This window comes from Pseudophryne corroboree, chromosome 8, assembly GCF_028390025.1.
Source record: "Pseudophryne corroboree isolate aPseCor3 chromosome 8, aPseCor3.hap2, whole genome shotgun sequence".
Taxonomy (NCBI): domain Eukaryota; kingdom Metazoa; phylum Chordata; class Amphibia; order Anura; family Myobatrachidae; genus Pseudophryne; species Pseudophryne corroboree.
Window position 1 is genome coordinate 440,917,726 of NC_086451.1, and position 23,864 is coordinate 440,941,589.

Here is a 23,864-nt window from a genome sequence, read left to right on the forward strand (position 1 = left end):
TGCAGCCCTGCTATGCTAAAAAAGTTTCTTGCAAAACAAGACCAGGGTCAGACCTACTTACCCTGTGCGACGGATCCAGCAACGAAGGTCCCGGGATTGACGTCAGACATCAACCCTCCAAACGCCTGGACACGCCTGCGCTCGGATCTCCACGCCCAGAAAACGGTGAGTATACGCCCCAGAACGCCTCCCCGCTGTCAATCTTCTTGCGATTGCGCTAGCGATCACTTTCTTCTCTCTTCTGGTCATTGCCCGGCGACGCGCGTGCGCATTGCGGGCGCCGCGCATGCCCAGTTCTGACCCGTTCGCACCGCAGCGAAGAATCACTGCGTGTGAACGGGTCGGAATGACCCCAATATGCGGCTCTGTACACATCTTGCTGCAGTCTATCTATACATAAAATTGTGTACCCCCTTAGCCAATGACTGATATTCGGTGGCTGACTGAGCACTTTGATGCCATAACAGGAAATTGTAATAAATGATTTGGTGGCGTTCATCTCAGATATCCAGTACATGAGTGTCTAGTATATTATTATCCTATGCTGTACACTTTATAAATACTTAATGCAGTGAGAAGACATAAACTGTGTGACATAAGCTATACACAATAATACAAGGGCATGCTGCTATCAGATGAACACTAAGAGACCAGCCACGCAAGATACATTTCTCGGATGTGAAATTGAGGTTGTTGGGCCTAATTCAGACCTGATTGCTGATGTGCGTTTTCGCAGGTAAAATAAGGTCACAGAGAGAGAGACACTTACAGTACAATGCCTCATCCAGACGTCCCCTACCAGTCGGGGGTCCCCCGCACAGCTCTCCTACCTGCAGAGTATGTACTGCAGATTCCATGGAGGGGGGATTCATCCTTCATGATCAGGCTCTTATGACCTCACGCTGCGTTTCCACAATATCTGGCGCATCGCAGGGGGCCTACCTTTGTTCTATATAAAGTTACTGGAGCAGGGAATTATAATGAACAATTAAAGGTACGTTATATGAATGCTGACAGTAGGATCTTCAGATGGGAAGCAGAAATTAAAGATTCTGAAGGGGTTTGAACGACTATCTGAAAGCATAAAATCTCAGAGAAGTTAATCACTCAGAAAATGTGCAGACAATATATTACATTATACTATTGACATAATGCATATTATACATAAAGTGGAACCTCAGATGCACCTCATTAATGTTCCAATGTGGAGTGCCTCAGAGACGGCTCAGAGTGGAGTGTCTCGGCAAAGTGCTGGTGTGGAGTGCCTCAGTGAGGTGCTGTTGTGGAGTGGCTCAGTGAGGTGCTGTTGTGGAGTGGCTCAGTGAGGTGCTGGTGTGGAGTGGCTCAGTGAGGTGCTAGTGTGGAGTGGCTCAGTGAGGGGCTGGTGTGGAGTGTCTCAGTGAGGTGCCAGTGCAGAGTTTCTCAGTGACTTGCCTCAGTCTTGTGTGTAGTGCATCAGTAATGTGCCTCAATGAAAAGCCAGCCTGTAGTGCATCAGTAATGTACCTTGGTGACAAGCCAGTGTGTAGAGTATCAGTAATGTGCCTCAGTGACAAGCCAGCGTGCAGTGTATCAGTAATGTGCCTCAGTGACAAGCCAGCGAGTAGTGTATCAGTAATGTGCCTCAGTGACAAGCCAGCGTGCAGTGTATCAGTAATGTGCCTCAGTGACAAGCCAGCGAGTAGTGTATCAGTAATGTGCCTCAGTGACAAGCCAGCGTGTAGTGTATCAGTAATGTGCCTCAGTGACAAGCCAGCGTGTAGTGCATCAGTAATGTGTCTCAGTGACAAGCCAGCGTGTAGTGCATCAGTAATGTGCCTCAGTGACAAGCCAGCGTGTAGTGCATCAGTAATGTGCCTCAGTGACAAGCCAGCGTGCAGTGCATCAGTAATGTGCCTCAGTGACAAGCCAGCGTGTAGTGCATCAGTAATGTGCCTCAGTGACAAGCCAGCGTGTAGTGCATCAGTAATGTGTCTCAGTGACAAGCCAGCGTGTAGTGCATCAGTAATGTGCCTCAGTGACAAGCCAGCGTGTAGTGCATCAGTAATGTGCCTCAGTGACAAGCCAGCGTGTAGTGCATCAGTAATGTGCCTCAGTGACAAGCCAGCGTGTAGTGCATCAGTAATGTGCCTCAGTGACAAGCCAGCGTAGTGCATCAGTAATGTGCCTCAGTGACAAGCCAGCGTGTACTGCATCATTCAACATGACAGTGCTGAGTGTCTCAGTTACATACTTCAATGAGGTGCCAGTGTGGAGTGCCTCAGAGAGGTCACTGTTGGTACACAGCGAAATATAATCATAATTCTCATAGACGTTTGGTGATCCAAATACAAATTTTGCCTCTATTATTTGTACTGTAGGTGACAGAAGCACTTCAAATACTCTTTGCATATCTATCCTAATCTTTTAATTAAAAAAACAACAACAAATACTACTATTGTTATAAGGTAATGACTTGTGGCAGGGCAGTCTTTTCGTATGGGCTCAATGGGCAGTTGACCAAAGGCACCAGGAGTATAAGGGCCCTAGGCTGATAGCTGAGGGTCCCCTTTTTCCAGCGATACCAGTTTTTTTAAATTGGCCCTGGGGAACCGAAGCTAACCGACTACAAAGCAGTGGTTCCCATCCGAGCCTGTTATTGCTACTCCAATCTTTGGTTCTGTCTGACTTAGAGTGTTTCTGAGGGTATACTCCAAAAGCTGGGACTCTCCCCTTTCAGTGGACACTGGCAGCTTGTCTCTACTATGCCCAGAACTAGAGATATCAATCAGCCTTCCTACAGCTGGTCCCTGCTCCAGCTCCACACGCCTGATATGCAGGTTTATACATTCATCGGTGGATTGCTCTGGCTCCTGAACTCTGATCCCCAAGTTCCCAGTACTGTACCTCCTGAAAGGTGGGATTCTCTAGTTTTTTATTGCTTTGAACTGGAGATATCTGCAGTCAAGCTGCCCTCCTACTGGAAAATTATGAATATTAAGCCCGCTCCACTATCCACACTCCCCTGCTTATTAAACACCCCCAACCACCCTGGGGCCTCTTCATTCAGCCCAATGCCCCCGTCTATAGTTTAGTGTTCTCCCTCCCACCCCATATCCGACCATCTGTGCAGTTAAGAAGTAATTACACAATGGAGAGAGATTAAAAGCTCCTCCCTAAGGTCCTGGATGCCAAATCACTGTCCTTAGTATCTCTGTACAGTATGTTCTATTAGTGTACTAATTAGTACGAACATCTTGTAACGTACAGTGGCAAGTTTAATCTTTCTATGTATAATGGAGAGAGATAAAAGCTTCGCCCTAAATTCCTGGATGCCAAATCATAGTCCTTAGTATCTCTGTACAGTATGTTCTATTAGGGTACTAATTAGTTGTTCATGCTAATTAGCTGTTCACTAAAAACCCTGATTTATGTGAAACCTGTGTGCACCCTTCCATTGAATGTTTTACAATGGATTACACAGAAAAAAAAAATTAATAAAGTGAATGTCGGGGGGAAGGGGGGAGGATATAGATTGGCACTTTGGGAATCGAACCCGGGACCCTCAGCGTGGAAGGTGGGAGCCTTCACCGCTAGCTTACGGTGCTTCATGGAAGATACACAAGTTCATGTGTAAAAGTAATGCAAGCAGCGATTCCTTCCCATTGATGTTCGTTTATGCCGTTAGGGGACTCGGACGCTCATTTAGTGCACTGTACATACTGTAAAGTCAATGAGCTACATCAGTGGTCTCCAACCTTAATTGGGGTGTGAGCTACTTTTGGAAAATAAAACCTCTTAAGGAGCTACCCCCTCCCCTCAATGCGCGTGGTTCCTGTGAAAGTGGGTGTGGCCTCACAAAAGTTAGTGAGGCCTCACAACTACAAGTAATGCCCCCCCCGCGTAGTGCCAGATACACAAATAATGCCTCTCAGCAGTGCCAGATATACAAATAATGCCCCTCAACAGTGCCAGATACACAAATAATGTCCCCAGCAGTACCAGATACACAAATAATGCCCCCACCATTGCCAGATACAATTCCCCCGCAGTGCCATTTAAAATGCCCCCTGCAGCACCAGATAAAATCCCCCCCCCCCCCCCCCCCCCGCGCAGTGTCCGATACAGTGCCCCACACAGTGCTAACCCTTGCTGGCTTCTTCTACTGCCGCCGGTGCTGCTCCTCCTGTATGAGGGACGGAAGGGGTGGAGAGCGTAGCGCGCACCTCTCCTGTTAAGTCCAGAGAGCGACTGCAGTGAGGCTGATAGAGTCTCTGGCGTCGGCGGGCCTTTAAAATATGGTGCCGGTAAGTGAGCCAATCAAAACTCGCGGTCCGGCAGCCAATTAAGTGCCGCCACTGCCGGTCCATGAGCTCTGATTGGCTGACAGCCGGCACCATATTAAAAATGAAGGGAGGAGGAGTGCCAGTGACTGCCCAAGCCCGTGCGCTCTGTGAGCTACCGAAAATACTACAGCGAGTTACCGGTAGATCGCGAGCTACAGGTTGGAGATCACTGAGCTACATTATTCCTTTCACACATTAGTTGCATCTGCATACACAAGTGTTCAGACATTAGTTGTGTCTGCATACACAAGTGTTTTAACACGTTCGTTTGCGTCTGAATAAACTTTTTTTTTTTACTCTCTCCGTCTGACCATTGGTCACCATCTGTGTGTACACTATGCAGTACAGGACTGTATATTAACATTACAGCCGTCACTGACCATTTGCCAGAGCTTGTACTGTAGATCAATCCGCCGCTATTCAAACTAAAGTACTGGATTAGTGGAGCATTAGCCACCCAGTGGTGGAGATGTGTATTGCATGCTGAGTATATAGTCACGCCTCAACGCTCCTGTCCGTGATTAAACTCAGCAACCTAAGCTATCGCCTAGGCGTGACTAAACCTCCGTCTAGGCACAGAAACAGTCAAGATAACGGAGGACCCATCTGTAGCAGATATTACTGCTCCAGGTCCTACATGCTGAGCGGAAGAAAGAACACCTCCTACCTCCCGCAGGACATCAAAGCTGCCGATGAAAGCACCCCCCCACTCCAGCCACTGGAGGATGAGTAGCGCTTACAGAGAATATTTCCCCATTCACATCAGTCCCTGCCCCAGTGGAGCTTACAATCTATTTTCCCTATCACATGTACACACAGACACATTCACGCTAGGGTTAATTTTGTTGGGAGCCAATTAACCTACCAGTATATTTTTGGATTGTGGGAGGAAACCGGAGTACCCGGAGGAAACCCACACAAGTACGGGGAGAATATACAAACTCCACACAGTTAGCGCCATGGTGGGAATGAAACCCATGACCTCAGTGCTGTGAGGCAGTAATGCTAACCATTACACCATCCGTAATGCCCATCTATATATATATACCAGCATAACCCGTGTTGTGAAGGTCTCACCACCCCTTATTATAGCACAGTGAGGAAGCTCCCCAAGGAAGCGCCCATTGCCCCCCCCCCCCCCCCCCCCCACAAGGGCAGGACACTCTCGCCGTCCTTTAAAAGGGGTAAGTGCCCCACAACACCATTTATGCTACACGTGACCGCTGGCCAGTAGCGCCTTCCCGCCCACTAATTCAGAAATAAACGATAATAGTAAGCCAAATTAAAGAGTCAACAGGGTGGGCAGGTGGGCTTCTCAACCGACAAGAGGAATGGTCTTGGTAAACTTCTTCTTACATACCCTAACATCACCGCCCCTATACTCACTGATAGGCTGGCCCTAACCAATTAGAACTCACTACAAACCTTGATTTGCCTAGCAACAGATGACTAATTCAACCAAACACAAAAAATTCAAGCCCCTTATATAAATTTTGTGCCTAGGCAGCCCTCTCCCTATCTTGAGGTCTTACTGCACACATTGCTCGCTCTCGCTACCTTGTTTGTGCACAAAGCTGCACTGGGTAGAATCACATTCAGTGGAGAGAGCATCAACACATTGCTGAAAGCACAGACGCAGAGCAACAGCAAAGTATTCAGCAACAGTTGCAGCTGGACATGGGGAAAGCCCTTTATCCGCATCCAACATTGAGAAATATATATCATTTCAATATTTCATCATTATGTGAGCTAATATAGAGACTCCCGTGCTTCCCCTACTATATGACTTTGTAATTCATAGATCTTCCTAGAAAATACTTTGCCCATTTCGAAACGATGGTCTCCTAAGTGAGGTCACTCGCGTGTAACTGTTTTCCAAATGAAACCAAGCTAAAATACACAAGCAAGACAAACTGACTGTTGTTATTTTATTGTAGTAGACCAGTGTTTTTCAACCGCTGTACCGCCAGTGGTTGTCTTATGTGCCGCCACCGCCAGAGATCCCTGCTGCCTGGCCCCGGCTGCTGCCGTATTCACTATACAATGACCGCGGAAGAGCTGCCTGTGCTTCTCGATAGTGATACTGTAAGTGTATAGCAGCGCAGGCTGTTCTTCCACGGTCAGTGTATAGTGAAGACGGCAGCTCTCCTGCGGGCCCGCCCGTGACCCCTACAACGTGGCATGACTCATAGGTCACATACACCACATCGCCATCCTGCCCGTGCTGCTCTGCTCCTCACTGCTCCTGCCACTGAGGGGGAAAAGAAGAACAGGTTTGGGCCAATGCTTTAATTACTGTGGCAGACAGTGTGTGTGGTTCCATTACTATGGGGGTCAGTGTGTTTGGTGGCATTACTGTGGGTGACAGTGTGTCTGGTGGCATTACTATGGGGGGGGGGGGTCAGTGTGTCTGGTGGCATTACTATGGGGGTCAGTATGTCTGGTGGCATTACTATGGGGGTCAGTATGTCTGATGGCATTACTATGGGTGACAGTGTGCCTGGTGGCATTACTATGGGGGGGGGGGGTCAGTGTGTCTGGTGGCATTACTATGGGGGTCAGTATGTCTGGTGGCATTACTATGGGGGACAGTGTGTCTGGTGGCATTACTATGGGGGACAGTGTGTCTGGTGGCATTACTATGGGGGACAGTGTGTCTGGTGGCATTACTATGGGGGACAGCGTGTGTGGTGACATTACTATGGGGGTCAGTGTGTGTGGTGACATTACTATGGGGGTCAGTGTGTGTGGTGGCATTACTATGGGGGACATTATGTCTGGTGACATTACTATGGGGGTTAGTGTGTGTGGTGGAATTACTATGGGGGGCAATGTGTGCAATTACTATGGAGGACAGTGTGATGGCATTACTATGGGGGCCAGTGCATTATTTTAATTACTGTTGGGGACAATGTGTGTGTTTTTCCCCTTGGAGACCAATATATGTTTGCTTTATTTCCCAGTGTGTGTGTGTGGTTTTTTTTCTGTGGGGTACTGATGGTGTGCCTTGGCAATTTTCAAATCTTGTTCGGTGTGACGAGAACTGAAAAAGGTTGAAAATCACTGTACTATGTGAAGAAACGTGAAGTAAAGTCCGTTGTTCAGTAAAACAAGTAGCGGATCTTGCCACGGGCAAGCAGGACTTTTTCCCGGGGCGCCGCCTTCCGGAGGGCACCGGCGCCATCCGGAGGGTGCCGCACCATGGCAAGATCCGCTGCTGCTGTGCCCCCCGCTGCCCGGTCTGTCCCGCTGCCCCCCGCTGTGAAGGGAACTAGATGGCGTACCGTCTAGTTTCCCTTCGTGGAGAGGACCTTTACTGTGCGGTGCGCGATGACGTCATCGCGCACTGCAAAGGTCCTCTCCACGAAGGGAACTAGACGGCGTAGCGTCTAGTTTCCCTTCGTGGAGAGGACCTTTGCTGTGCTGTGCGCGATGACGTCATCGCGCACCGCACATCATTTCAGCGGCGCTACTACTGTACAGGGGGCGTAACTGACCACGCCCCCTGTATGAAGCCACGCCCCCATTGCCCGCCCGGGTCGCTGAAAGTGCTCGAACCGGCCCTGAGTAAAACTTCAATTCAGAAAGATGGCACGAACACAGGGTAAATACCGGCTGCTTTATTTTTACACTGCAAGTTAGATTTCAGTTTGAGCACACCCAACCCAAATCTAACTCTCTCTGCACATGTTACATCTGCCCCTCTCCCCCCCCCCCCCCTGCACTGCAACATGGCTTAGCCTAGTTGCTTGATTTTTCTGTTTGCTAACAAACCTGAATAAGGCCCAGGATTTGAAGGCCATTACTTTAGTGGGGGGCCTTGCCTCTGTATTAGGGACAGGTCCAGTGATAGATAATATGGGGAAGGTGGTTCCTAATAGCCCAGGTTGCGCTGGCAGTGGAGTTATCCCTATCCTTGTTGCTATTCACATTTTATGAATTGTCTGTGGTCGACGTGAGTTACCTTCTTGCCGCTATGCATAATAGTACTAATAATTAATATCACCAATTGATTATCCAATTTATTTATAAAAGCTGTGACCTCAATTTTGGTAAAATTGTTGGTTTAAGGTTTGTTAACTTGTAAAATAGAAAACTCGCTTCTGGTAGTTTTATTCTATCAGGCACAGTATATGCAGATTATTCATGTCCCTATATTTAAATACAGAAATTTGCATAGATAAATGTACAGTAATTAGGAGAAAGCATGTCAGTCAACTATTAAAACTTTTGTAAATTAGCACTTATTTTCCTGGGACATTCTTGGTTGATGCAAGACAGAGAGGGACCCTGTGCTGCATGTAAATTGTACATGAAATATGCTTTAAAACTAAAAGTACAACCACAATGAGTAGAAGTCTAACTACAATAGGCGGATTCGGTACCAATGGACGGAATGCCGACAGCCCCCCAGAAAATACTCTAACCCTCCCCTGCCCCTCACCCTCCCTTGTGGGTGCCTAACCCCAGGGCCGGATTAAGGTTTGTGGGGGCCCCTGGGCAACAAATTTGTGGGGCCCCCACACACTGTCCTCACAACTGCAAAAGGTACAGCATTTACCTGTCTCCTCTCCGTCCTCCTCAGCAGCTGAGCTGTTCCTTTACTGCTGCGGCCGCCGAGGAGCTTCACTCACAGCAGTGTGAAGTCTCGCGAGATAATGTCAAATCTCGCGAGACTTCACACTGCAGTGAGTGAAGCTTCTTGGCGGCCGCAGCTGTAATGGAACGTCTCAGCTGCCGAGGAGGACGGAGAGGAGACAAGTACTCCTACTCCGATGTTTTTTTACAGTTGTGAGGACAGTGTGTGGGGGCCCCGGGACGACCGCCCCGCCATTAATCCGGCTCTGCCTAACCATAACCCTCCCTTCCCTGCTACCTAAACCTAACCCTCCCTGCTTGGTGCCTAACCTCCCCTTGTAAGTGCCTAAACCCCCCCCTCCCCCATCCTCCTCGGCACCTAACCACCCCCTTCCCATCCCTGCCCCTTAACCATACCTCCCAACTGTCCCGATTTTCGCGGGACAGTCCCGTTTTTTGGGGTCTGTCCCGCTGTCCCACCCGCGGGCCGCAGTGTCCCGCGGTGGGGGGGACAGTTGGGAGGCTCAGTCTCTCGCTGCCCTGCTTAGCAGAGCAGCGGTGAATAGACGCTGTGCGCATGCGCACAGCGTCTATTCATTGTAGACAGAGGGAGAGCGGGCATGCCAGCGGCTCACGGAGCGCTGGGCATGCCCCCTCAGTGATGAAATCGGGGCGTGGCTCGCGACCGCGGGTCTTCCCGTGAAGCCACGCCCCCTTTTCATAGGTCACGCCCCCTTTTCGGGAGAGCGCGGCTTCGCCGCGCATGTGTCCCTCTTTCAAGGCAGCCAAAGTTGGGAGGTATGCCTTAACCCTAACCCCCTTTCTAATGCCTAAACCTAACCTCCCACAACCCGTGGCAGGGGATCCTGAGCTCCTTCGGGATTTTGAAGCCAGCATTATGCCACCGTTCGGGATTCCGGCATCGCTATTTTGGCTGCCGGGATCCCGCCCGGCGGCATTTTAACTACATCCACAATAGGCAGTTATGGTATATACACACAAAAATGTATCCTTTTTTTGCATAATAATACATTGTGTACTGAATTGGTATGCCTTAATACAAGACAGAAACATTGGGAACATGTGACTCATCAGGGTTTTTCCATGCTTCTGAGCGTTATTGTACGGAATTATTAATAAAGCATACGCAGCTGAAACCCGAATATAATGTATGTTTGTGAAATTTACTAATTCCTTCCTGCCATGGAATCTGGCCATGTTATGGGGCCATCTAGTGGTAGATATTAATACTGCAACTGAATACAGTCCCAAGGCAAGTTGCTTACAGACAATAAAGGGTTGCTGCAGTAATAGTCGCTGCTGGATAGGAATTATAAGAGCAGAAGAGGCTGCTGTAGATATTATAGAGATGTGCGCGGACCCTCGAGTTTTGGTTTTCCCCAAACTACCCTCAAGTGTTTTGGTTTGGATTTGGATTTGGTTTTGGGTTTATTGAAAATTGGTAAAACAGCTAAAATCATAAAATTTGGACTTACAGTATTTTTGTTTCTACAGTATTATTACATCATTAACATTAATTTCCAGTCATTTCCAGTCCATTTTGACCACACTCTCCTGCGTGAAACAGCACCTGAAATCACGAGGGAGGAATTTACAAGTAAGGTGGCCAATCCCGGGATTCGGGAATGAAAAACGATCAATCCCGGGATTCCTGGGATTGGGTTGTTGGTTTTATAATTAAATTAATTATTCAACGGGCCCCACCGTCCAGTCCCCACAATAATTCACCATCCTTTCTGGGTGGGTGGGGCGGGTCAGCGTCCGGAGGGCCGCGGGCAGCAAGCTGAGCTGCAGGTCCGGGTGATGCATGCAGCCAACCTCAGGCTGCACAGCGTGACCTCTGACAACACAACACGCTGCGCAGTGCGCACAGCTGGCGGTAGGGGGAGCGTCTGAGACATCTGCTGAAGATGTTCAGCTCTGACCAGCATTGAAAAAAAAGCAGCTGGTGGCTAATATCAGGATTCAATCCCCGGACAAGTTTAGGATCGCGCCGATCCCAGGATTTGCCACCTTACTTACAAACAATCCAAAACCTATGATTGTGATTTTAAATCCAAGCTCCAACACAAGGGAAGCTCTGAATTGGGACTCTGTCTGACTCGAATCCCCAAAAGGGATCTCTCCCAGAACTCAGTTTGACTCGGATCCCCTAAGTTCACGTGAGTTTGGATTTCTAAAAAACCAACCCGCACATCTCTAATATTTTATCCCAGTTTCTGCTCTAGAAAAATATAAATTATTAACATTTTGCTAAATCTTAACAATATACTTCTTCACTGATCAATGTTCCTGTTAATTTATATTATTCTGGATAAAATGACACTGCACTACCTATATAATTTTACACCCCAACATGGCCTGCCCTGTCTCTGTCACGTGCAGTGGAATCCGGAGTGCATGTCTCCACTCCACCAACCTCTCCCACTGATTAGGACGGAGAGATGGAGACAGCGGGGAGTAATGGGAGATGACCTGGCAAGGCCGGAAGTCGGGGATCAGACGAAAGATGGAGTTACTGGGGTAAGAGTAGAGGAGATAAGGGGGAACTCCTCCACCCAATGAATGACGCATGCAATTGCTTGTACATTTATTTTAGTAAATATGTATACATTTGCACAGTACATGGATGTAAAAGTGACATATGCTTTTCTTACAAATACTGAAAAGCAGTTTCCCACCACAGTTGGCAATTGCAGTAACAAGGAATATTTATCTAGAACATCAAAGGACATATGACCCGTTTCTGTGCATTTAAATTCACTAACTCAGGACACCATGACAAGTCCAAAAAATGTCTTTCCCTCCGTATAATCTACAAGCTCGGGATGGCTGATGTGGACATACAGCTTTTGTCCAGCCCTCAGGTTTGCCAGCCCTCCCTGGTTCAGACTGGTACGCCACAATTTGTGGCCCAAAGGGGGACCAGATATAGTCTCCGAGCCAACCAGTAGGGTGACATTAGCATTGAAGGATTCACTCCAGGTTATGACTTCGCTGCTCAGTCTTAAATTAGTATTCGTGCCCCCAAATCCAACTTGACAGTAGACATAATAGATGCCTTTCCGAGGAGTCACAAGTGTTGTGTCGTTGAGGTGCGTCACTTTGCGGGTGAAGGCCACGTCACTCTCAGAGATCCATTTCATGGTGTTGCTCTGTGATGGCTGCACACCTGCGGAGGGAGAAAGGACGAAATCATGGTTACGTTTATTGCCAGAACTAGATGAGAGTATCTGGGATATCAGCATGCACATCACAATGAACTTCCAACGCCTTTACCTCCTGATGCCTTCTGGTAGGTCACCTTTCCTTCCTCTTCTGCCCTTATCTGTAGCCTCAATACATTACTTACTGGTCCAGTGGCCCTTGTTCTGCTCTTATGAACATATGTAGGGGCCAATGACTGCACAGTGGAGCCTTGCATGGGCTTTGGTACTTTGATCCCAGACAGGTCCACACTGAACAATCTCTATGCCCCATGCATATTCTGAAGAGTAAAGCTGCAATACATATATTTTTGGGTATCCATCAATGGATGCTGCTTGTTTAGTGCTGAGCAAGTCACGTATTCTGAGCCCCTTTGCAGATGCAAGAGACTTTTTGAGGCTCTCATGATGGTGAGGAAATAGAACACATAATATTCATGTGTATCTGCATATTCCCAGCGAGTAGCATCTCCTCTCCCGCTCTATTATCAGCCTACACTCACCTCCAGCTGGCTGCCAGAGCTGAGTGCAGAACGTGCAGCCACCAATAGGCAGATAGCTGCTGTAAGCAAGGGAGCGGTTTAGGGGTGGTGGTACAGACACTTGCTGTCACATGTGGGTCTGCATACCAGAGTTGGCACCGGGTATGGCTCTGCTTATTGGACTGGGCACCAGCCATGAATATGAATATCAGTCTTGCCATTAGATATGGCTCACCTTGATATATATCAGCACATTATAGTGGGTATGAAATATGGTTTAGCTCAGTAGGCTATATAGCCAGTGGCAGAATTAGTGGTGGTGCAGCAGGTGCACTGCACCTGGGCCCTCCGCAATGATGGGGCCTGTAGCCATCAGTATCATACAGTCCAGCCAGTTACTAATAGTAGTAATGCATTAGTAAACTTCCGTCACGCTGCGGGTCATAACAAACTTTGAAGCAGCAGCTCGACCAGCCTCCTCGCTGCTCCCAACACCTCTTCTCCTCTTCACTCAGTCTACTGTCGTGTGCACGGCATAGCCATAAACTGATGCCATTGTCGAAGTCAAAAATATTACATAAAGAGAACATACAAACTACACACATTATGAGTCGCTATACTTGCAAATACGCGCAGTGAACACAGCAAAATATGGTAACACGCATTTACACGGACATGCCACAGAGATGGATTCGACACCTATTTCATGCAGTACATAATTAAAATAATATCAAGCGCCAGACATCATGATGATTTAAAATTATGTAATGAAGTAATGTCATGTGTCATGTCCCACGATATATGTGTTTCATGTGTTGTCATGTTTTTATTGCAGAGCTTTGCATTTTGTTAAAATTTGTCCCTCCTGATTTCCTGTAGCCAGGTTCTGATGTCATTAGTCCTGCCCTCATCCTGTCCTCAGCTCTGTGTGTGTCTGCCATTTTAGATTCTGACCAGCTCTGGTAAATCATCATCTTTTCACCTACTGCTGTTTTGTGCATAACTACAAGAATAGAAATAAACCCTCATCTGGATTCTTCACACATGTCTCGTAAGTTGAGTTGGCACTATCTGACAAAGTCTCTCGGTGTGAGTACTGGTTAATGTAGACATATACCCAGAGTAACGGTCTGAAGAACACTACACTTACAGCCTAGTTATTGAGTCAGAATAGTGAAAAGATGGTTGATAAAAACTACCAGTAAGCCAGTTGCAGCTTCTGCAGATACAAATACATAGCAAGCTTGCCTGTAGTGTAACAGGAAATCAGTGTTTGCAGCTATAGCACAGCTCATTATAGCATAACCAGCTACAAACTTACTCTAGCTTTATTCAGATCCATTTTCCTGTGTACTATCATGGCTGAAGGAAATACAGTTCCGGCTATTCAGGATGAGCAATGTCTACAATCAGAACAAGGAGAAGTTATGGATCTCAACCTGCTGTCTAAACGCTCTGCTAAGCCTACAAGGAAGGTAAAAGAGAATCTTGAAGGTAGGAAACATGAGCTTTCTTCCACTGTTCTAAACGTATGGCAAAAATTGCAAAGTCATATGTCCACCATCTCTCAGCCTGTTTGTGATGTGTCACTGCTAGAGAGCGCACTAGGACAGCTTTTTTCAGTATATGAACTTTATAAAGTGTCAAGCTAGGAATATATAAGCATTTTGAAGAAACTCAATAGCCAGGATTCTTTAGAAGAACTGCAAAACTTTAATCATCTTAATTTGGATCGAGACAGTCTATTGCATGAAGTTAAATCTAAGACAGCAGCCAGAATTGCACAATTATTGGAAACATCATCACGCATTTCTGTGTCCACCAGGCGTTCAAAATGATCATCTAAGTCACGAAGCTCAAAATATTCCATGCTCAGCGAACAACTTATAAATGCACGTGCAGAAGCAGAAACTGCTAAAATACAAGCCGATTTTGCACAATGGAAAGCAGAAATGGAATCTAAAGCAGCACGTGAAAGAGCAGAAATGGAATCTAGAGCAGCACGTGAAAGAGCAGAAATGGAATCAAAAGCAGCACGTGAAAGAGCAGAAATGGAAGCTCTAGAGAAACAATGTGAGTATGCCCCAGCAATGGTACGGTTAAATGTTTTGGAACAAGCTGGCAGTGGAAGTGAAAGGGACAGCATCAGTTCAAGTGAAGTTGATGTGGAGGATCCTCTTAAGCGCACAAGAGACTACGTCCTAAGTCAAAACAGTGAACCCCTGATTGCTGCAAACATTCCCGACAGTGCGGACATCCTTCCAGGGGACATCTTTCCATCTTTCCAGAACAAAAAGACTCCGGTCCCTATGCAACACGCCACATCCAAGGTCAGTACAATGCACAATCACTTGGTTCTCCTGACCCATTTTCACACACCACAGTGCATCAAGGCCCAACACCTCAACAAACCCAATATACAAATGCCTGGTCACAACCCAATATGCCAGTTAGTCACCAAATCCCTGGCAACCACACAGTTCCACATGCAGTGAGACCTACAGACTTTAAACCAGCTCTTAGGTTGAATGCCTATGCACTGCCCTATCTCCCTGTCTCTTACCTAGAACACCACAAATAATATGAACAGCACTACACAGCCAGCAATTCTTTCCCCAAAGTCAGAGAAAACAGACATGTCAGACTTTGCAAGATTCATGGTTCGTCGTGAACTTATTAAGACCAGCCTCACTAGGTTTGATGACCAGCCTGAGAACTACAGAGGTTGGAAATGTGCCTTCAGATCCACAACTAATAACCTTGGTATTACTGCTGCTGAAGAACTAGATCTGCTGATCACGTGGCTGGGCCCACAGTCTATAGAACGTGTCAAGAGACTCAGATCCGTCCACATTGATAATCCTGCGGCAGGCCTCGTTGCTGCTTGGGAAAGGTTAGAACGAAGCTTTGGAAGTCCTGAAGCCATAGAGAATGCTCTGTTCAAACGGCTGCGGGATTTTCCAAAAATATCCGGCAAGGACAATGAGAAATTCCAAGAGCTCAGTGACCTACTCTTTGAATTCCAGCTGGCCAAAATGGACACTCACTTACCTGGCCTCAGTTACCTGGACACAGCTCATGGGGTAAACCCAATAGTTTCCAAGCTGCCATACGGTATTCAAGAAAGGTGGACTACACTTGGGTCAAGATATAAATGAGAAAACCGAGTCTCCTTTCCCCCCTTTTCTTACTTCTGTGAGTTTGTCAAGAACATTGCGGAATCCAAGAATGACCCAAGCTTCTCCTACAGTGAGTCAAGTCATCCTGGTTCACCTACCCCCAAGTTTGATAGCCCACACTCTAACTACAAGAACCACAGAGGTCCAGTATCAGTGAAAAAGACTGAAATCCTCCCCACACCAGCATCAGCTCCTGTCAAGAGCAACCAAGGTGATAGGATCGAAAACCCCAACCGCATGTGTCCCATTCATAAGAAGCCACATCCCCTCAAGAAATGCATTGGTTTTAGAAAGAAACCCCTCCAGGAACGCAAGGAACTTCTAAAGAATTTTGGGGTATGTTTCAGATGTTGTGCTTCTACTGAACATTTTGCTAAGGACTGTAAAACTGCTATTAAGTGCATAGAGTGCGGCTGTGAGGACCATGTGCAGGCACTGCACCCATCTCAACCCAATACTACACCCCCTGCACATTTCCCCTCTGCACCAAGGCATGGCGGGGAGAATGCAGATCAAACAGCAAGTCCTACTATTGTATCTTCTTCATGCACTAAAGTCTGTGGGGAAGATCTCCGGGACAAGTCTTGTGCAAAGATATGTCTAGTCAAAGTATACCCCAAGGGACAGCCAAAAAAGACTCTAAGGGTGTACACCATCTTGGACGACCAGAGCAACCAATCACTCGCAAGATCAGAACTCTTTGATCTGTTAAACTTAAAGGGAGATGCTTACCCTTACACCTTGGCTACCTGTAGTGGAATTACAGAGGAATCTGGAAGAAGAGCCAGTGGACTGGTTGTAGCTTCTCTCAAGGACAATCTTGAGATACCCTTACCCACACTTGTTGAATGTAATGAGATACCATCCAACGAAGAGGAGATTCCTACGCCAGAGGCCGCTCTTCATCACACTCACCTAAGGCCTATATCCAATGAAATACCAACCCTTGACAAAAATGCAAAGATCTTCTGCTTGGTAGAGACATTCTCAGGGTACATAAAGTACGTCAACACATCAGTGGACCAAATGATGCTCCATTTGCCCAACGTCTTAATCTAGGCTGGGTTATCATAGGCAATGTCTGTATAGACAAGATGAAGACGCCTACCAAGATTTCCTCATTCAAGACAAACATCTTGCTTAATGGTCGCAGCACCTGTTTTCAGCCATGCCCACATCATTACTGGGTGAAAGAGAAGCTGGGCAGCAGTAATTCTCAGCATAGCCATCAAGATAACATGAACATGGTCCTGTCTTGGGACGACAGTCTCGGATCGACAGTTTTCAATTCAACAAGTGAGGACAACAAGTTAGCATCTGCGAGAGAAGATAAAGAATTTCTCAAGATAATGGACAAAGATTTCACTCAAGATGATTCCAACAGCTGGGTAGCACCTTTACCCTTCCGCTTTCCAAGAGTTAAACTAACAAACAATCTACAGCAAGCAGTTGCTAGATTTTCCTCTTTAAAACGAACTCTAAAGAGGAAACCAGGGATGGAAAAACATTTTGTGGATTTCATGCAAAACATATTTGACAGAGATCACGCAGAACCTGCACCACCAGTAAAGGAAGGAGAAGAATGCTGGTACCTTACATCCTTTGGCGTGTATCACCCACGGAAACCCAATCAAATTAGAGTGTTTTTTTATTCCAGCACTCAGTATGATGACGTCTCCCTCAACAATCTGCTCCTTACTGGGCCAAACCTAAACAACAGCCTCATAGGAGTGCTAATTCGCTTTAGAGAAGAGCCTGTGGCAATAGTAGCTGACATCCAGCAAATGTTCCATTGCTTCATAGTCAGGGAAGACAGTCGGAACTACCTGAGGTTCCTGTGGCACAAAGACAACAACGTCAATAATGAAGTCATAGATTACCGGATGAAGGTAATTTGGCAGCCCTTCTCCTGCTGTAGCAATCTATGGACTCAGGAGAACAGCCCAGGAAGGTGAGAAGGACTATGGATCTGACGCTCGTCATTTTTTGGAAAAGAACGTCTATGTTGATGACGGACTTAAATCCCTACCCACAAGTGAAGAGGCAATCGATCTCCTCACCAGAACACAAGAAATGCTTTCTGTAGCAAACCTCAGGCTCCACAAGATTATCTCCAACAGCCAGAAAGTAATGGAAGCATTTCCTTCTGATAATTATGCCACCAACTTGAAAGATCTTAATCTTGGTTCTGATGTTCCTCCCATACAACGCAGCCTAGGCTTGCTCTGGGACATTAAACAAGACATATTTACATTCCAAGTATCAGGCTATGACAACCTTTCACCAAATGAGGAGTTTTATCTGTCATAAACAGTATCTATGATCCTCTTGGATTTGTAGCTCCAGTCACCATTCATGGCAAGATGTTGCTGAGACAGTTAACCAAGGTGAACTTAGACTGGGACACTCCATTACCTATTGAGCAACAACAAAGGTGGGAGACGTGGAAGAAGTCGTTGAAGATATTAGAACAACTCCGAATACCACGTTGTTACACTCCCAGCTCCCTTTCAGCTGCCACCAGGAGAGAAATCCACATTTTCTCAGATGCATCGATGGAAGCCATAGCCGCAGTAGCTTACCTGAGGATCTTTGAAACCAACAACAAACTACACTGTGGATTTGTCCTGGGTAAAGGCAAATTAACCCCAAAACCTGCACACTCTGTACCAAGACTCGAGCTTTGTGCAGCTGTGCTAGCAGTAGAAATTGCTGAAGTTATAAAGGATGAACTGAACGTTCCAATTGATTCATTTGCATTCTACACAGATAGCAAAGTCGTGCTTGGTTATATACACAACCAAACAAAACAATTCTATGTATACGTCGGCAACAGAGTAGAACGCATCAGAAGTTTCTCCACTCCTGATCACTGGCATCACATCACCACTAGCCTTAATCCAGCTGATCGTGGAACAAGACCTTCACTAGCACCCAACCTTTGTGACATGTGGTTGTCACCTCCAAGATTCTTATATGATGATCCCTGCTTACCTCCTACCAATACCAACTATGGGCTGGTCGATCCCGAGTCCGACAAAGAAATTAGTCCTTTAAACTCCACGCTCTACACTACCGTGACCACAAAACTGAAGCTGAAGTCACACCGTTTTGAGCGCTTCTCAAGTTGGTCATCCTTAGTGCGAGCTGCTGCTCGCCTAATCCACACTGCTCACTGCTTTTCAAAGGACATTTACAGACGTCAGTGGAAACAGGTTCAACACCTGTCCAATGTGTTTTGGCATCGCTGAAAGACAGAGTATTTACATATGCTTCAAAGTCATCACAAATGGCAGATGTCAAAACCCAACCTCCAGATCGGTGACCTTGTTCTTTTAAAGGATAAAGAGGCCCATCGCAATGAATGGCCAATGGTTGTCACCAAGGTTGTTCCCAGCGACGATGGAAAGACTCGTAAGGTAGAGGTTAAAGTGACTAAAGGAGGCTCTGCCAAAGTTTTCTTCCGTCCAATCACTGAACTAGTACTTCTTCCAAAGGAAGATATCACATAAAGAAGGACATGGCTACTAGATTCACCTCATGATGGGAAGTATTCTACCTCAAACTTCCAGCTATAATATACCATCGACACCTTATTATTTGGATCATACTGTGGGTTGGCAGAAGTGTTTGCAAGTTGCGGCTTCCCCAATCCGAAGATGGGTTTAGTACTTGGAACTTGATCTAATATGTTCCTACTGTTATGGATTACAAGCTTCAAGACAATTCAGCCACAAGACTTCGACTGAACTTATTTCTTGTTATTGTTTGTTGTTTATTGTTACAGGTTTTCTCTTTTGTCTTACAGGTCGCAAGATTAGTTTTGGACTTCATCTAAGGACATTATTATAATGTTTGATTTATCGTGAAATCTAAAGATTTCAGACGGGGAGTGTCATGTCCCACGATATATGTGTTTCATGTGTTGTCATGTTTTTATTGCAGAGCTTTGCATTTTTTTTTTTTTAAAGTTAGAGTTTTTATTGAGAGTGGTCAGTAATCATAAGGTTAACAAAAACATACTTGTGCAGGTTAGGAAAATAGAACATGAGAACAACCGTTTCACATATCAAGTTAAAACAGTTCTATGACATCATAGATCAACATATATTAGTAATATGCTCCCTGCTAATTTCTAAGCGTGTACTTGACCTGTCTCGTTTTATTTTATAGATATAGTATAAATTTTATACTAAAACTGAGAGTAAACCGTGAAGAGTAAAAGTGAAAGAGAAAAAGAAAAAGCAGGGGGAGAGGACGCTAGAGTATATAGCTCAATAGAGGGAAATCATTGGGACAATTACATATAGGGAGGCAAGAGGGTGGGAGCCGTTCCCTGTATCAATAGGAGAGGGGGAGACAACATAGGTGATAGAGGTATTAGCAGAGTTAGTAGTATTAGCAGCCTCAGCATAGTCCGGGCATCAATAGAGACCGAGCGAGGTACCAAGGAGACCAGATGTTGTGGAACTGGGCCACTGTGTTATTTCTTAGGCTTGTAATATATTCCATACTGGCGATATAATTAATCTTGGACATCAGTAATGCCTTAGAGGGTGGTTTGTGGTCTTTCCAGCATTTAGCTATCAGAGATTTTGCCGCCATGCAAAGTAGCATGGCAAGCTTGTCCTGGGTTTTGGGTAACATTGGTATGGGAGCATGAAGTAGAGCAGTTTCAGGGGAGAGGTCTAAATTATGTCCGCATGTTTGAGCAACCAGTGCTCCTACCATTTTCCAGAATGGGCGAATCGAGGGGCACGTCCACCATATGTGGTAAAAGGTGCCCTCCCCTCCACAGAGTCTCCAACACATATTTGATGTCGTGGGGTAGATGGAATGTAGTCTGGTGGGAACCAAGTACCACCTGGTGTAGACCTTATAGCATGTTTCCCTGAGTGCCACACTAATAGACGCTTTAGCTATGCGCATTCTGATTTCTTCCCATAGATCGTCTTCCAACGGATGGGAGAGATCTGATTCCCAGGCTAGTTCATGGGGTTCGCGGTCCGGGGGATCTGGGGTCAAGATAGAGTTATATATTGTTGAGATGTTCCCCTTTTTGCCAATTGAATGTAAGCACATATGTTCAAAGGAGGTGGGTGGTTTCAAAGGTGTATTTTTAAGCTGAGATTTGAGAAAACTGAGAATTTGAATGTAATGGTAATGACACGAGGATGGCACACCAAGGCGCTCTTGAAAATCTCCAAACGATATCGGTGCTGAGTGGCCTTTAATATGGATGAATCTCGTGATGCCCTGAGATTGCCATGGGGCCGCTATTTTTCGCTCGCAGCCTGGGGGAAAGGCAGGGTGTCCCCAGATAGGTGTTAAGGGTGAGGGGTGTGAGGATAGATTGTAGGTGCTACAGAGTTTGTCCCATAGTCCCAGGGTGAATTTAATCGTAGGGATTGAATAGGCCGAGGCTGGTCTGCAGGACCTGGGGAGCCATAGAAGTGAGTCGAGGGGGATGCCCTGATATATTGAGTTCTCAATCTCGACCCATTTTCTGTTCCCTTGTGGGGAATGCCAAGACACCATGTGATTAAGGTGACAGGCATTAAAATAAGCCTGAAGGTTAGGGTATCCTAATCCGCCTGAAGTAGCACTTTTAGTCAACAGAGTCCGTCTTAATCGGGATTTACGGTGAGCCCAGATAAATTTGTTGCACAATGATTGCAATGAAGCCAGAGTCACTCGGGGCACCATTATCGGAATGGTCTGAAATAGGTAAAGAATACGGGGAAGAAGATTCATTTTCAGGGCGTTGATTCGTCCAATCCATGAAATGAATAATCTGTCCCATTTGTCCAGGTCTTGGGTGAGAGTTTTAATCATAGGGACATAATTAGCCTGGTATAGGTTGGTATAGGATTTAGTAATGAATATGCCGAGGTATTTGATAGCCGAGGGTCTCCAAAGAAAAGGGAAAGATGAGGTTAGAATCAAATGGGTTTGGGATGGGATATTAAATGCGAAAGCCTCAGATTTGGTGTGATTTATTTTATAACCAGAGAGGGTTCCATATAGGAGTAATTCTTTTTGTAGATTAGGAAGAGAAATCAAAGGGTTGGACAATGTCAGGAGCACGTCGTCTGCAAATAGTGATATTTTGTATGATTTCTGCCCCACTGTAATCCCCCCGATATCTGCATTAAGTCTAATACGGGACGCGAGAGGTTCGATGCATAGAGCAAAAAGTAGGGGTGAGAGAGGGCAGCCCTGACGAGTGCCATTCTTCAAACTAAATCGAGGTGAACTCAGTCCATTGGTCAGTACCATTGATGTAGGGTTGGAATAGAGGGCCTCTATTGCAGTGATGAAGTGTCCATGGAGGCCAAACATTGATAAGGTAGAAAACAAAAAAGGCCAGGATATGCGATCAAATGCTTTTTCGGCGTCTAGCGCCAAGGCAATCGCTGGTGTTTTTGTCGAGTTTATTTGGTGTATCAAATTAATGGTGCGTCTGGTGTTATCCGAGGCCTGACGGCCAGGGATAAATCCCACTTGGTCAGGGTCTATTAATGATGGTAACACAGCATTCAGGCGGGTTGCTAATATTTTGGCAAAAAGTTTGAGGTCGGTGTTTATCAAAGATATGGGTCTGTAATTTGTGCAATGCAAGGGATCTTTTCCGGGCTTCGGAATTACAATAATGCGGGATGTCGTAGTGTCGGTATGTAAGTAGAGATGAGCGCCTGAAATTTTTCGGGTTTTGTGTTTTGGTTTTAGGTTCGGTTCCGCGGCCGTGTTTTGGGTTCGACCGCGTTTTGGCAAAACCTCACCGAATTTTTTTTGTCGGATTCGGGTGTGTTTTGGATTCGGGTGTTTTTTTAAAAAAACACTAAAAAACAGCTTAAATCATAGAATTTGGGGGTCATTTTGATCCCATATTATTATTAACCTCAAAAACCATAATTTCCACTCATTTTCAGTCTATTCTGAATACCCAACACCTCACAATATTATTTTTAGTCCTAAAATTTGCACCAAGGTCGCTGGATGACTAAGCTAAGCGACACTAGTGGCCGACACAAACACCTGGCCCATCTAGGAGTGGCACTGCAGTGTCACGCAGGATGTCCCTTCCAAAAAACCCTCCCCAATCAGCACATGACGCAAAGAAAAAAAGAGGCGCAATGAGGTAGCTGACTGTGTGAGTAAGATAAGCGACCCTAGTGGCCGACACAAACACCGGGCCCATTTAGGAGTGGCACTGCAGTGTCACGCAGGATGTCCCTTCCAAAAAACCCTCCCCAATCAGCACATGACGCAAAGAAAAAAAGAGGCGCAATGAGGTAGCTGACTGTGTGAGTAAGATTAGCGACCCTAGTGGCCGACACAAACACCGGGCCCATTTAGGAGTGGCACTGCAGTGTCACGCAGGATGTCCCTTCCAAAAAAACCTCCCCAATCAGCACATGACGCAAAGAAAAAAAGAGGCGCAATGAGGTAGCTGACTGTGTGAGTAAGATTAGCGACCCTAGTGGCCGACACAAACACCGGGCCCATTTAGGAGTGGCACTGCAGTGTCACGCAGGATGTCCCTTCCAAAAAACCCTCCCCAATCAGCACATGACGCAAAGAAAAAAAGAGGCGCAATGAGGTAGCTGACTGTGTGAGTAAGATTAGCGACCCTAGTGGCCGACACAAACACCGGGCCCATTTAGGAGTGGCACTGCAGTGTCACGCAGGATGTCCCTTCCAAAAAACCCTCCCCAATCAGCACATGACGCAAAGAAAAAAAGAGGCGCAATGAGGTAGCTGACTGTGTGAGTAAGATTAGCGACCCTAGTGGCCGACACAAACACCGGGCCCATTTAGGAGTGGCACTGCAGTGTCACGCAGGATGTCCCTTCCAAAAAACCCTCCCCAATCAGCACATGACGCAAAGAAAAAAAGAGGCGCAATGAGGTAGCTGACTGTGTGAGTAAGATTAGCGACCCTAGTGGCCGACACAAACACCGGGCCCATTTAGGAGTGGCACTGCAGTGTCACGCAGGATGTCCCTTCCAAAAAACCCTCCCCAATCAGCACATGACGCAAAGAAAAAAAGAGGCGCAATGAGGTAGCTGA

General features: G+C 46.4%; 1 protein-coding gene across 6 annotated transcripts in view; it reads right to left on the bottom strand.

Moving 5' to 3' along the window:
- Positions 1-11,501: 11,501 nt before the first annotated feature.
- Positions 11,502-23,864, bottom strand: part of LTB (lymphotoxin beta) — a 149,799-nt gene continuing 137,436 nt past the window's right edge. For all 6 annotated transcript variants that reach the window (XM_063938096.1, XM_063938092.1, XM_063938095.1 and 3 more), the window contains one exon: positions 11,502-12,096. In XM_063938096.1, coding sequence (XP_063794166.1) covers positions 11,693-12,096 — 404 coding nt within the window. In that variant the 3' untranslated portion in view covers positions 11,502-11,692. The remainder of the gene's footprint in view (positions 12,097-23,864) is intronic.